Here is a 14166-nt window from a genome sequence, read left to right as displayed (position 1 = left end):
ACTTTTTTGATTTCATTTTCCTAACAAAAAAATTAATTATAATTTCGTCTAAAAAAAATCATCATGTGCATTATCACATGTCACAATAACACTGTCTGTCATGTCAACAATTGTTTCATAATTGTTTGTTGTAAATGTCGTAAAGGTTCGGCGGGAAAACTGCACATGTCATTGAAGTGGCCAGTTACAGTTAAGTGGTACGTAAAAGAGGTACTAGAATCTGTTCAATGAGTTTTCATTTAATAATTACATAAACAGGGTGTTTTTACGTAGCAAATTTGTTTTTCCATTTTCTCCAAAAAAACATCGTAAAAGCTATAATGTTTCACGGTTTAATATACTCCAGAGACCGAGTACTATCAGCTGTAAAAATATCTGCATCTAATAAATTAGGACCTTATATATATGTTTATGGTTAGTATTTATCATTATTTTTTGACTAAGTTGTTTAAGATTATTGAAATTCCTTATTTATTGTATTATTATTTTTGTATTTTTGACATGTGTTGTTTATGACATTAAAGGCTTTGAATTGAATTGAATTGAATTGTAGGCAATAGGCACCTAACATACACAATGACCTTTTGATTGTAAACGGCGCTAATATTTTTTGGTTTTTTATATCAATAACACAGAACTAGTTTATTGCTCAGCTGATTACCATAACCACTATAACCAGGAGGGGACGGTCAAAACAAAGCCATGAACTTGTCGTTTTATCGGGAAACCCGTCCACTACAACTTAGGAGGATAATGGACGATCGCTTTCCCATACAAGGGGAGTTCCCATTTCATATTTCATTTATTGCATAGCCATGAACATATTTACATAATAAGGTGTTACAGGTATAAGTAGACAATTCATGACACCCTGTTAGGGCATACAATATTTATTATATCTAACTTAATATCTAACAGAACTAATGAATATTAAAACTAAAAATAAAATGTGAGCATTGCAATATTTTTTTCCCCTCACTAGCTCGGAAACACGTGTTTTGTCCTTTTAATTTACCATCGAATAGTTTAAAATTATTTTCGGGAAACAAAAAAAACGCATTTTATCCACTAGTGTGTAAAGTAATTTGACCTTGAATAAAGTCAAATTAACTGCTTTAAAATTGATAAAAGTAGGTTAATCTAGTAATAAAGACGATTTACCACCTGTGGAACTACTGGAAGCAGTGATAAACGCATTTTTTTGCGTTGTAGTTTCCTCGCTATAGTGAGGGGAAAAGTTTTGTGTTACACTCGGGTGCAAATGTATTTTACTTCTCGTGTGTTAAAACTCGCAAGTTCAGGATTCTATTCTCGAACCACTCGCTTCGCTCGTGGTTCAACTATAGAATCCTTTCACTTGCTCGTTTTTCAATTCCACACTCGGCGTTAAAATACAATTTTCCTTTACTATCACAACTTTTTTTGCAGGATATCATCATCATCAGCATTATAACACAGCTGAGTACAACAGTAACTATTTCTCGTAAAATATTTAAAATTATTTTCATAACCAGAGAGGAAAATTGGGTATTCATTTGTATAGAAAGCCGTTCGTTCGATCGTTTAAGCTTATTATACGTCAACAAACAACACCATTCATTTTTTTAAGGTTAATATGAACAGATTTCGATGGTATTTAAGCCAAGTTGGACATTAAAATCGCATAGTTCCAAAGGATATTAGATACCGTCAATACCTCATAAAAATGGTTAAGTTTTTTGTGAGTTGCGTTTGTTTGTTTTTCAGTAATTAACCTACTAAGAATCGAAGCCCATAATATATTAAAATTGTGATTTTTTTCGAGATATTTAGGCAGTAATTAATATCGGCACTAATATTGTAATTTCGGCACATTATGTTTATGATTTTTTAGAGAACATAATTTATTTTTTTGTGATTTTTTTCGAGATACATACGCTATTAATTTGAAATTTAGAATAGTTATGAATATCACATATAAATAAATAGTAAATATCTTATTTATTTTATTACATTTACGTTGGTCATACAAATTGAAATGTTAATTTTAATTTGTTATTTTCCACAGGTTGTTATGGCGACACTGGTGGCTGCGGCCCTAGCTTACCCAGGTAAGTGACTTACACACATACAGGGTATAATTTTTATAACCAGCAATATCTGAGGAGGTGATCATAAGGCCGTTTTCACATTATCCGATCCGATATCGGATGTCGGAAGGATTTCAATAGAAAAAATCCAAGATGGCGCCCGTAATGTATGGGATATCGGTCCGACATCCGATATCGGATCGGATAATGTGAAAACGCACTTAAGCTCAAAACAGAAGCCAAAATAATAAAAAAGTGAACCTACATTTTACCCAAAACGTTCCTAACTTTCGTAAAAAATCTAATAAATCATCCGATCAACCCGCCTCATGTATATCTAATAAAATCTTTTGAGACAAAAAGAAAACGTGAAGTCTATCTATACCTACAGGCGAAATTGGATTTGAAATTATGATGATGTTTTATTATTTTTTACATAGAGCTCCATAGTATCTATAAACCTAACCTAAGTTGAGATCTTGACTACCAAAAATGTTGAGTATCGATCGTTAGCAAAATGGTATACCTATACGGTTTGTTAAAAACTTTAATATCCATGTTTCGACAGATACTGAAGTAACTTTATTCGGAAATGAGTTACTTATAATTAAAGTTTCAAAACATATGTATTTTGTACATTATAACTGGTAGCCAGCGAAAATCCACGAAAAAGTTGGAGGTGGACATTCCAATTTAAAGAAATATGTGTTCAAAATTAATGATTCCTTTTTTTGTCGCAGGCTACGGTGGCCACGGCAGCGACAACTTTGGTAAGTCTTTCTAACAACAAAATTGATAACACCCACAGTGTGCGTTGCCGAATGCACAAACACTCACGAAACGCTTCATGATAATATCATCTCTATGGCTCTTGCATATTGGCGCGACAGAGCCAGACTACATTTCTGCGGCGTTTCGATGTCGTTTCGCGTCGCAGAAATGCCATTCGGCTACGGGGCCTGGTTAAACTAGTAACTAACAAATTCTCACCATCCGTGTATGACATTACAGGAGGTGGTAGCTTCGACGGTCACGAAGTCACGGTCACGAAAGCTACGATAGCCACGGTCACGGAGGACATGGCAGTTTCGACCACGACGACCATCACGGTCATGGGAGCTTTGGGCATGACAACCACGGCCACGGGAACTATGGGCATGATAGCCACGGTCATGGGAGCCACGGTCATGGGAGCTACGGACACGATAGCCACGGTCACGAAAGCTTTGGTGGTCACGACCATTATGATGGTGAATATGGACATCATCATTAAACTTTGTTGTGTTTGGAAGATGATTTAAAACAGTGATATAGAGTTTAAGTTAAACTAGTAATAAAATTTAAGACATTAAAAATATTTTTATTACATTTTATTTGAATCCCTTTAATAGCTAAAAGGATAACATTTAACATTAAGAGAAATTTGAAATGGAGTTGAAATTATGTGGTTACATTCTGGTGGCCTATGAACTATTGTCATATTTTCAATTGTCAGAGCATTTTTACGTAACATTGTATGTCATAAAACTTTGAAGTCAGAATAATTTTTGAACGTACTTGTTTTACGTCATGTCATAGCTGTGTTAAGGTGACGGACCCAATCATGGACAGTTTAAGAAAAAAATTCGCCTGTTTTTGATATTTCACTGATAAATGTAAAAATTCTACGGCTAAGCGTGTTAAATCTTGAATGTCCTATCCTTCTTTTACATTTCAAGCGTATTGCAGAATAGATACTCCTATTGGTTTCTTCATAGTTAACAAATTAAAACTAGGTGTTTTTTCTCCAATTATGGACGGCAGTTCTCCAGTAATGGATCCCCCATTATGGACAGTGAAATAAGTTTAAAATTTTACTTTTAAAGCCAACTGATACGCAATGAGTCAATTTTATACACCACAAATACAATTAGTTTGGGTTATTTTAACATAGGATTGTTTTTTGTAAATTTTGGTTTTGTAAATTGTTCCTTGTCCATTATAGGAGGTACGCAGTTTTTCGGGTCCAGTAATGGACACTCGCAAAATAACGTCATTTCTTTATATCTTTGAAGCAATAAACTAGTATGTTTTATACCTTATCTCATGCTTAATGCAGTAAGTAAAACGCATTCAAGATTACACCGTGCGTTATTTTTTTATTATTTTATACATGAACTCAACTCTCTTAGCAACATTACTAAGAATTCGTCTTGATATATTTTTCAGTAAACTGGTGAATTTTATCTTGTCGCCAAATCCTTCAGAAATAACCAAATTAATTGAAACTTCAAAATGAAACAGCTCTACAACTCTAGTTTATGGTTCATAGCCGTCAGTTTTTAGAAACTTATTTTAGATACTCATTTTTAAGGATTTGTGTTTTTTTGTCCATAATGGCATCACCGTCCATTATGGGGTATTTTACCTTATATCATATTTTTTATTGCAATATTTTTAATTTTCATAAAATTTTAAGTCAAACTTGCTGAGCATAATTGTCTTTAGTTCGATGTATTACTATGGATAGTATTAATATTATATACAAAAATGAAGTCATATATTTAGAAATCATAATACTTTTCATTTACATTAAGTGTTAAGGCGCGAATTTAATGTATAATAATAAGTATAGTAACACAAATCTCATGTGACAGAGTCCAGTTAGGTGCGACGACGAGCGAAGCGAGCCTCTTGGCATCTTGAGGAGCGTATTAGGTTGACCGTGAGCAAACCGGAAATAGTTTTTTAATGTAATAAAAAACATTTGTTCTATTTAGACAAATAACACCTTTCTTTCTCTCAAATTTACTTTTCAGAGACTATGGAAAAGAAGGTTTTTTTCTGAGATCTTCATATGTTTCATTTATAATTGTTTTAAGATGCGAATTTAATTCAGTAATAAATATAGTAAAACAAATCTTATGTGACAGAGTCCAGTTAGGTGCGACGACGAGAATAGTAGAATAGTAGAATCTCCGGCATCCCATGGCTCCTTCATAACAGGAAGAAGGGCGACGTAGGAGTGGTTTTTAGTGGGTATACCTCCTCTCCTCCTCTCCCTGGAGAGGGCGGTAAGTAGGAGGGAGTCCCACATATCCCCCCAATGGCTTCCCTGGCCGGGGGGAATGCGTAACGCATTTTACCACTCCGAAAAAAAAAAAGGTGCGACGACGAGCGAAGCGAGGAGGAGCGTGTTAGGTTGAACGTGAGCAAACCGAAAACAACTTTCTATTGTAATAAAAAACAAATTGAAAAACCTTCCTATCCCTCAAATGTAGTTTTTAGAGACTGATGTTTCAAGTTGATGAATGTTGCACGAAGAGTTAGTAAACTATGTATTATGGCTGATAATAAATATGCTAGAAATCGTTATATGTACATAAAATAATTATCATACCTAATACGTGTGCTGTTAGTTGGTATGACATTAGATTCATTATAATTTAAATTTGTATGTATAAAAGCTATATGACATCTACTAAGTATGACACTAATTATTAGAGCAAATGAAGTATGACAAAAAATAATATGAATGCCCATATGTATGCGCACTGATGTCGCATAGTATTTATGCCAGATCATTTGGCCGGGTCCTTCACCGTGCCAGAACGGTACAAAGTGGTAAAAAAAAAAATCCAAAAAAGGTTCTTGAGGCAGTCTGTCAGTTTTACCAGTGAAAGATGAGGGTCTAAATAGCCATGGAAAAATAATGCCATGACATGAGGTGGGGTCCGTACCCTGCCATTCGATCTTGAAAGTCATTTTTTTAGTTTTTCGTAAATAACTCGTAAACGGTGGCCCACAGCAAAAAAATATGTTAAACAGAAAATATCTACATAAAATTTCCTACAAGAAAGGTTATGTACGTTTTTTCGATAGGATCAATATATAAACGGATAATTTAGTAAGAAAGTTTTTTTTAATCGATTACATGCTCCGTTTTTCGTCAATACCTCGTAAACGGTGGCCCACAGCAAAAAATTATGTTAAACAGAAAATATTTACATAAAATTTCCTATAAGAAAGGTTATATAACTTTTTTCGCTAGGATCAATTTTTTAGTTGGAAAGTATTTTAAATAAATATTTGAGCCGTTTTTTGTTGATAACTCAAAACCGGTGGCTCACAGGCAAAAATAATGTTAGACAGAATTAATCTACATAATATTTTCTACAAGAAAGGTTCTATAAGATTTTTCACTAGGATCAATATTTTAGTTGGAAAGTATTTTTGAATAGATTTCATGGGCCGTTTTTTGTTAATAACTCGAAATCGGTGGCTTACAGCCAAAACTAATGTTTCACAGAATTAATCTTCATAATATTTCCTACAAGAAAGATTCTATAATATTTTTCGCTAGGATCAATATTTTAGTTGGAAAGTATTTTTCCAACTTCCCGGACCGCCGGCGAGTCGATCAGGGACGCTCCGGGCCTTAGGCCCTACGCGGAGCTCGGCCTTCGGCCTTCGCTCGGCTCCGAAGCTCCACTGTCGGGCCTTCGGCCCGCCGGTTACGCTTGTTTAAGACACTTTTGTAAGGAAATTGTATGGGAGCACTTTATGCCCGCAGTGAAATTACTTGGATTTGGCCCGGGTGGGAGCCTAAAGGTGAGCTCCGTTCCTGCGGCCCTCCGCGGGTCGGCCTTCGGCCTCCCACCCTGAAGCTCGCCCTTCGGGCTCGCGAAAATACTAGAAAAAATTATTTTGCCATAACGGCGGCCATCTTGGATTTTCGATAAAAAATTTTTGACATTTGTATTCTAGGGGCCCATACCTCTCCGCATGCAAAATTTCAGCGCGCTCGGACCAACTTGAAAAAAAAAGTCGGCCATTTTGAATTTTTTGATGCAACTTTTTTCTACTCGGGCTCCTGTATGACATTTGATCGAGCACCCCCCGGCTATCTCTTACGGTTTAAAAGTTGCCATACAAAAAAAGTGGAAATTTTTTTCACATTTGTAGCATTTTTCAAAAAATTTTTATATCATTTTATTCTAGACCCTAGAGAGATTCTATGACCAAAATCTGAGCACTCTAGGATAAACTTGAAAAATCGACAAAAAAAAAGTCGGCCATTTTGAAAAAAAAAATGGCGGCTTCAAAAACTACCCAGGGTCTTCTATGACATTTGGTCGAGCACCCCCCAATATCTCCCCCGTTTAGCCAGGCCGTCCAACATTTTTTGACCCAAGAGTCGCAGACCAAATTCCATATTTTTCCCACACGTCTCCCCGCTCCCTCTATACAAAGACACTTCGACCGTCGAAATCGGTTTAGCCGTTCTCCAGATATAGGGAGAGGTTAGAAATCAGTGGGGTTGCAGCTATATATAAGACCGTATGCCTGTTTGCCACCCACGGGATCAAGATTTGTTAAGTCGCAGTATACAGCATTTCTCGGAACTATCTAGCTACTTACGAAAGCAAGGAGCGCCGGACGATCGAACGCAAGTCCGTTGTCTACGAGCGCTCGGCGCAGACTGAGCGGGCCCGTATCAACAGTGTATTTTATTCGAATTTTAGGTGCTTTAAAAAAATGTCTGTCGACAGAAAGGTATGTCCTATATGTATAATTTTTTCTTATATGTCAACAAGAAGTTCTAGTTTAGGATAATATTATTTAAGAGTTACAATAAATGCAGGAATCGCAGGAAAAATACATAATGTAAACCTCTTTTTATCGAAAAATGGGGAAGATACGGAAGGTTATTTATCCACCATTTCAAATAAATCTTAAAATGTCAAACTATGATTACCTCGTACAGCACGGGGAGCATGGTCGCGCGATAGACGAAAAAATATCAGGCCGTCCGGATATCGCACTTACAAATAGTGCTGGATATAACAAATAGGATTGTGATTTGTGATCATTTATTACCCCAAATAACATATTTAACAGCACAATCACGATTCTAAACGAGTGATCCCACTACGAAATTTGAAAACGTCTACCGAAAAAACTGATTTGTTTTAAGTATAAAAAAACATATTTTAAAATATTATATTATGATTAACTAGCTTAAGATATGTTCTTTTAGAAACATTATCAGTTTTTTAATAATCACTTAAGTATAGTTTCATTATAGTTTTGAATGAAAAATGTTACATTTTGCAAAAAACGCTCTTCTTTAGGAATAAGGCCTCTTAACCTTGGTTGATTCCGTTTCGCGCTAAGAGATAGAGGGATACAGGTGGACGTGCTGTACTTTGATTTAAAAAAAGCCTTTGATCGCGTAGATAACGACGTACTCTTAAGCAAATTATGCAGCATTGGTTTCTCGCCTAAACTGCTTTGCCTTTTTGCTAGTTATTTCAATTTCAATTTCGTTTATTTTCACTCATATAAGTTAACAGTAAACACCAAAACACTTACACGGTAAATATATATATATATATATATATATATATATATAAGCACAGTTAAAACAAATTTACACAGTTCAACAAACTTGAATTACAAGAAAAATAAATAACAGAAAAAAGAAACAAATGAGACAAATACAAACAACAACAAAATAAGAATCAAAACATATTTTTATCGATAACTACACTAGATAGAGCTCAGAGCTGACATTGTGGCTTTCATAAACTTGCTCAACTTATCGGCGAATATGTCAGCATCCGGGACCTGAGTTAGCACGTTATTTATTAGTGTAATAGCACGGGCAGTAGGCGCGTTAGCGGCCCTTACAGTGCGCGTGTCAGGATTAGCCAGCAGACGTCGGCACCGCCGCGCGGGGCGCGCGCCACCTAAACTCGTGCCTTCGAGACAGAAGCTTGGCGATGGAACTGCCAGGCCTACTCGACCTAGGACAATGGGATTGTCAATCCCGCCATGAACCAGAGAATGGTAATGCACGATTAAAGATAGTTGTCGCCTGAACTGCAGTGTGTCGAGACCAACCATTCCTAGGACAAAGCAGGAAGGATATAAATATGGATAGTATCCATATATTCTTTTATATATGTATCTGGCAAATTTTCGTTGCACTCTCTCTAGGCTGATTATGTACTTGACCTCATAAGGGTCCCATATGATGGCAGCGTACTCCAGTCGACTCCGAACGTACGCATAATATAATGTCAGGGCAATTCTTGTACTTGCAAATTGGGAAGCTACTCTCATAATAAAACCTAGAGCTTTACATGCATTTTTACACGTCATAGTAATGTGTTGTCGGAAGTCGAGTTGGGTGTCTATAGTCAGTCCAAGGTCTCGTATGTCATGCACCCTCTGAAGCTCGGTATTATTGAGGTGGTATGTCGCTGTTATAGGATGTTTTGCTCTCGTAAGAGTTATCACCTTGCACTTAGATGTATTAAAGTGAAGTCTGTTATCCATACTCCATTGGGCAACTGCGTCGATGTCTTTCTGTAAGAGTTCGCAATCTGTTTGACCTTTTATATCTAGACACAGTTTCAGGTCATCTGCAAACATTAAACATTTGGCAGTACTAACAACCTTCGGCAAATCATTAATCATTATCAGGAACTGGGTTGGACCAAGCGTACTTCCTTGGCTCACTCCTGAGCGAGTGAAGTACGGTGGAGAGTCATAGCCTGCTAGTCGAACGTACTGACTACGGTTATGTAGATAGTTCGCAAAAAAACTGATGAGTTGAGGTGAGAAACCTATTGCCGCGAATTTTTGAAGTAAGATGTCATTATCGACTACATCAAATGCCTTTTTAAAATCGAAGTACGCGGCGTCTACTTGACGCCGGCCATCCATAGCCATAGTTGCATAGTCGACAAAATCGGTGAGGTTTGTAATGGTAGAACGGCCTTTGCGAAAACCGTGCTGACTGTCGTCAAGTTGAACTACAATTTGTTGACTAATTTGATGGTCAATGATTGTTTCAAATAACTTGCCGAAGACTGAAAGTACCGCTATTGGTCTATAACCGGTAACGTCCGACCCAGAACCACATTTGGGTACTGGTGTGACTCTAGATACTTTCCAGCATGTAGGATAGGTGGCCGTTTTTAAAGACAGGTTAAAAATGTGTAACAGTGGGAGTTTAAATACGGATATACAATCTTTAACTAAAAATGGAGGAATGGCGTCAGGTCCCGCAGAAGAGCGTGGTTTCAGTCTATTCGCCGCACGAGTCAGGTCGGACATGTTGACCTTGTCTACGGTTACGCACGACGCGTCCCCCTTGCTCATTCGCACAGCCTCTGAGACATCTAATCGCGGTTCTTCTACCTGAAATACGCTACTAAAATATTCTGCAAAGGCATTAACAGCTTCCTGCCCTGACACCGGTTCATCTCGGTAAGTGTACTCGTTTCGTTGAAATCGATCATTTCGCTTACTTTTCACATGTTCCCAGAATTTTTTCGGATTATTGACGATGTCGCGTTCAACATTTTTTTTATATTGGAAATAGGCCTGATCTATTAAATATTTTGCGTGAGATCTGTAATATTTAAAAAGTTCTCTATTGTGGATAGCGCCGGATTCTTTAAATTTTTTAAAATGAAAATATTTATTTTGGATGGTCTGTATAATTTCCTTTGTATACCATTTCGGATAATGGTACTTTTGAAATGAAGACTTGCGCTTAGACTTAAGTGGAACAACATTCGAAATGCACTGTTTTAGTTTCTCATAGAATATATTACAAGCTGAATCGACACGGTCATGATTAAACACTTCATTCCAACTTATGTTTCCTAAAGCTTTGTATAGCGCACTAATATCGGCTTTACGAAAATCCCATTCTGGTTGAGGCGTGGGGCTACTGGTATTACCGGTCAAACGCTGCGGTGGGAAAGGCTCACCACCTCTCGGCAGCGCAATGGCGGTTAAAAGCGGGGGATGATACGCGTCAATGGGAACCAGCGCGCAGACGTCATCTGATACACTCACTCGCTCGGGATCGAGCCCGCTTAACACCAGGTCCAGGATGCCTCCATGTTCATTGCGTATAGAATTAAATTGACTACGTGATAGACGGCAATATGTGCAGCACAGATGCTTTGTGTCGAGTGCCTACCCCACCCGTTCCGGGGTCAGTCAGGGCTCTATTCTGGGTCCTCTGCTCTTTGGTGTTATGGTCAATGATCTTGCCTTGGTGCCTAAGCATGCGCAATGCCTACTCTATGCTGACGACCTGAAACTAATTTACAGGGTCCAGGAAGATTCTGACTTACAATCTTTACAAAGTGATATTGATCGGGTTTATGAATTGAGTCTTGTAAACAAACTTCTGAAACTTCAGTTCAATGTTGACAACTGTGCGGTTATGTTTTAGATTCCCACCTTAACTTTCATGAGCACATGACAATGCTTGCTGCAGACTGTTACCGCAGGCTTGGGTTTGTTGTCCGCAACGTCAAAGAATTTGACAATCCCAGGGACATAAAGCTTCTTTATACTACCCTGGTGAGAAGTAAGCTTGAGACAGCCTCAGCCGTTTGGAATCCCCATGAAGCGCCCTACATCCTGCTGCTCGAAAAGGTCCAAAAAACATTTTTGCGTTTCTTTTATAAAAAAATGTACGGGTATTACCGATTCTTGTACCCAACAAAATTCCTTTTGGGGACGTTGGGTTTCTTCTCGTTAGAAGTTAGGCGTAATGTCGTGCTGATGTCTGTTGCATGTGGTATTTTGAAGGGGGAGTCAGATTGCCCGGTTTTAGTATCCCAGCTGGTCCGTCTATTTGTTCTCTCTGTGACGAAATATGCTTTTCGTGAATGTAGGCACCCCCTACTGGCGGTGCCGGCCGCTCGAACCGTGTTTTGCCGCAAGTAACCGCTAGTTCGTGCACTGCAAATAGTGAATGAGTTTTTAGACGTGGCACCTAATGTTGATATTCTTGCGAGCAGATGGGCGTTTATACGCGTTTATATCGCATTATACTCTAATTTGCTTCTGACATACGCATTATACAATAGTAGGGCAATTTTCACGTCACTGAATTGTGCGGCTGTTCTCATGAAATAAAATCCAACGTCTTGTTAGCCTTCTTGCAAATGCTTATGATGTGATCGTGCATGTTGAGCTTAGTATCCAACCCAATACCAAGATCTTGGATGGCGGAAACGTGCTCCAGCGGAAAGCCAGAAAGATGGTAGCTCGCTGTGATCGGGTTTTTTGACCTAGTAAATGTGATGGCTTTACATTTCTTAGCGTTAAGCTCCAGCTTGTTCTTAGCGCTCCACCGTGACACTGTATCCACCATCTGCTGGAGAAAGTCGCAGTCCAAGGAACTATCTATTGGCAACATTAACTTGAGATCGTCAGCAAAGAGGAGAAAATGCGCCCCAACAATACTACTGCAAAGGTCGTTTACCATAATAAGAAACTGTGTCGGACCCAAGTTGCTCCCCTGGCTAACTCCCGAACGCGTATAATATTCTCTAGACCGGAAGTTCGACATTTGCACGTATTGGCTACGATCTTTCAAGTAATTAGCAAAAAACGACAAGAGCTTTGGGGTGAAACCGAGTGCTGCAAATTTCTGCAGTAGTACGTCATTGTCGACCAAGTCGAATGCCTTTTTGAAATCGAAGTATATCGCATCTACTTGGTGGTGCGAGTCCATCTTTTCCAACATGTAATCAAAAAAACAGACATGGTTCGTGGCAGTAGACCGGGCTATACGAGCGTCATGTTTTGATTTTGCTGTTTATTTAATATTTAATTTTGTGTTACTTGTTGTAATGTTTATTTAAAATTCACGGTGCTTTAGTTTTGTATACTGTCATACTGTGTAATTTTCTTTGTGTAAATAAATAAATAAATCTATTTAAATATTATTGATCCTAGCGAAAAAACGTACAAAACTTTTATTGTAGCAAATTTTATGTTTGTTATTCCCGTTGAAGATTGATTTAGCTGTGGACCACCGTTTTCGAGTTATTTGCAAAAAACGGCTCGTGTAATCTATTTAAAATACTGTCCTACTAAAATATTGATCCTAATGAAAAATCTTACATAACGTTTCTTGTAGCAAATATTATATAGATTATTTCTGTTTAATATTATTTCTGGTAATGGGGCACCGTTTTTGATGTTATTAACAAAAAGCGGCCCATGTAATCTATTTCAAAATATGTACTTTCCAACTAAAATATTGATCCTAGCGAAAAAACGTATAGAACCTTTCTTAAAGGAAATTTTATGTAGATTTTATTCTCGTGAACATTTTATTTAGCTGTGGGCCACCGTTTACGAGGTATTTACAAAAAACGGCTAACGAAATCTATTTAAAAATATTTTCCAACTAAAATATTGATCCTAGCGAAAAATCTTATAGAACCTTTCTTGTAGGAAATATTATGACGATTAATTCTGTATATCGTTATTTTTTGCTGTGAGCCACCGTTTTTGAGTTATCAACAAAAAGCGGCCCATTTTAAAATACTTTCCAACTAAAATATTGATTCTAGCGAAAAAACGTATACTTAGAACCTTTCTTGTAGGAAATCTTATGTAGATTTTTTTCTCGTAAACATTTTATTTAGCTGTAGGCCACCTTTTACGAGGTATTTACAAAAAACGGCCCATGAAATCTATTTAAAAATACTTCCCAACTAAAATATTGATCCTAGCGAAAAATATTATAGAACCTTTCTTGTAGGAAATATTATGAAGATTAATTCTGTGTAACATTAGTTTTGGCTGTGAGCCACCGATTTCGAGTTATTAACAAAAAACGGCCCATGAAATTTATTTAAAAATAATTTCCAACTAAAATATTGATTCTAGCGAAAAATGTTATAGAACCCTTCTTGTATGAAATATTATGTATATTAATTTTGTGTAACATTAGTTTTGGCTGTGAGCCACCGATTTCGAGTTATTAACAAAAAACGGCCCATGTAATCTATTTAAAAATACTTTCCAACTAAAATATTGATTCTAGCGAAAAATGTTATAGAACGTTTCTTGTGGGAAATATTATGTAGATTAATTCTGTATAACATTATTTTTGGCTGTGGGCCACCGATTTCGAGTTATTAACAAAAAACTGCCCATGAAATGTATTTAAAAATACTTTTCAACTAAAATATTGATTCTAGCGAAAAAACGTTTAGAACCTTTCTTGTAGGAAATATTATGTAGATTAATTCTGTCTAACATTATTTTTGGCTGTGAGCCACCG

At 37.0% G+C, this 14166-nt stretch overlaps 1 protein-coding gene and 1 long non-coding RNA gene across 4 annotated transcripts; both read left to right on the top strand.

Annotated features, from left to right (window-relative positions):
* Positions 1 to 1630: 1630 nt before the first annotated feature.
* Positions 1631 to 3426, top strand: LOC125234917. Of its 3 annotated transcripts, none has more exons than XM_048141338.1 (4): positions 1631 to 1720; positions 2048 to 2090; positions 2810 to 2839; positions 3081 to 3426. In XM_048141338.1, the coding sequence occupies exons 1-4, from the start codon at positions 1706 to 1708 to the stop codon at positions 3368 to 3370; spliced, it is 378 nt and encodes a 125-aa protein (XP_047997295.1). In that variant the 5' UTR covers positions 1631 to 1705; the 3' UTR covers positions 3371 to 3426. The 3 variants fall into 3 exon arrangements, with proteins under 3 accessions (XP_047997295.1, XP_047997296.1, XP_047997297.1); XM_048141339.1 differs by having other exon boundaries at positions 1635 to 1708; XM_048141340.1 differs by having other exon boundaries at positions 1698 to 1821; positions 2046 to 2090.
* A 1056-nt stretch (positions 3427 to 4482) lies between these two features.
* On the top strand, positions 4483 to 5421 carry LOC125234918. The gene is made up of 2 exons (XR_007178031.1): positions 4483 to 4992; positions 5214 to 5421. It is a non-coding gene; the product is annotated as an uncharacterized LOC125234918 (long non-coding RNA).
* The last annotated feature ends 8745 nt before the right edge of the window (positions 5422 to 14166 follow it).

The sequence above is a fragment of the Leguminivora glycinivorella genome, chromosome 16, assembly GCF_023078275.1.
Source record: "Leguminivora glycinivorella isolate SPB_JAAS2020 chromosome 16, LegGlyc_1.1, whole genome shotgun sequence".
NCBI classification, from domain to species: domain Eukaryota; kingdom Metazoa; phylum Arthropoda; class Insecta; order Lepidoptera; family Tortricidae; genus Leguminivora; species Leguminivora glycinivorella.
The sequence above is the reverse complement of the archived record's forward strand: the minus strand, read 5'-3'. Positions and strand labels throughout refer to the sequence as shown.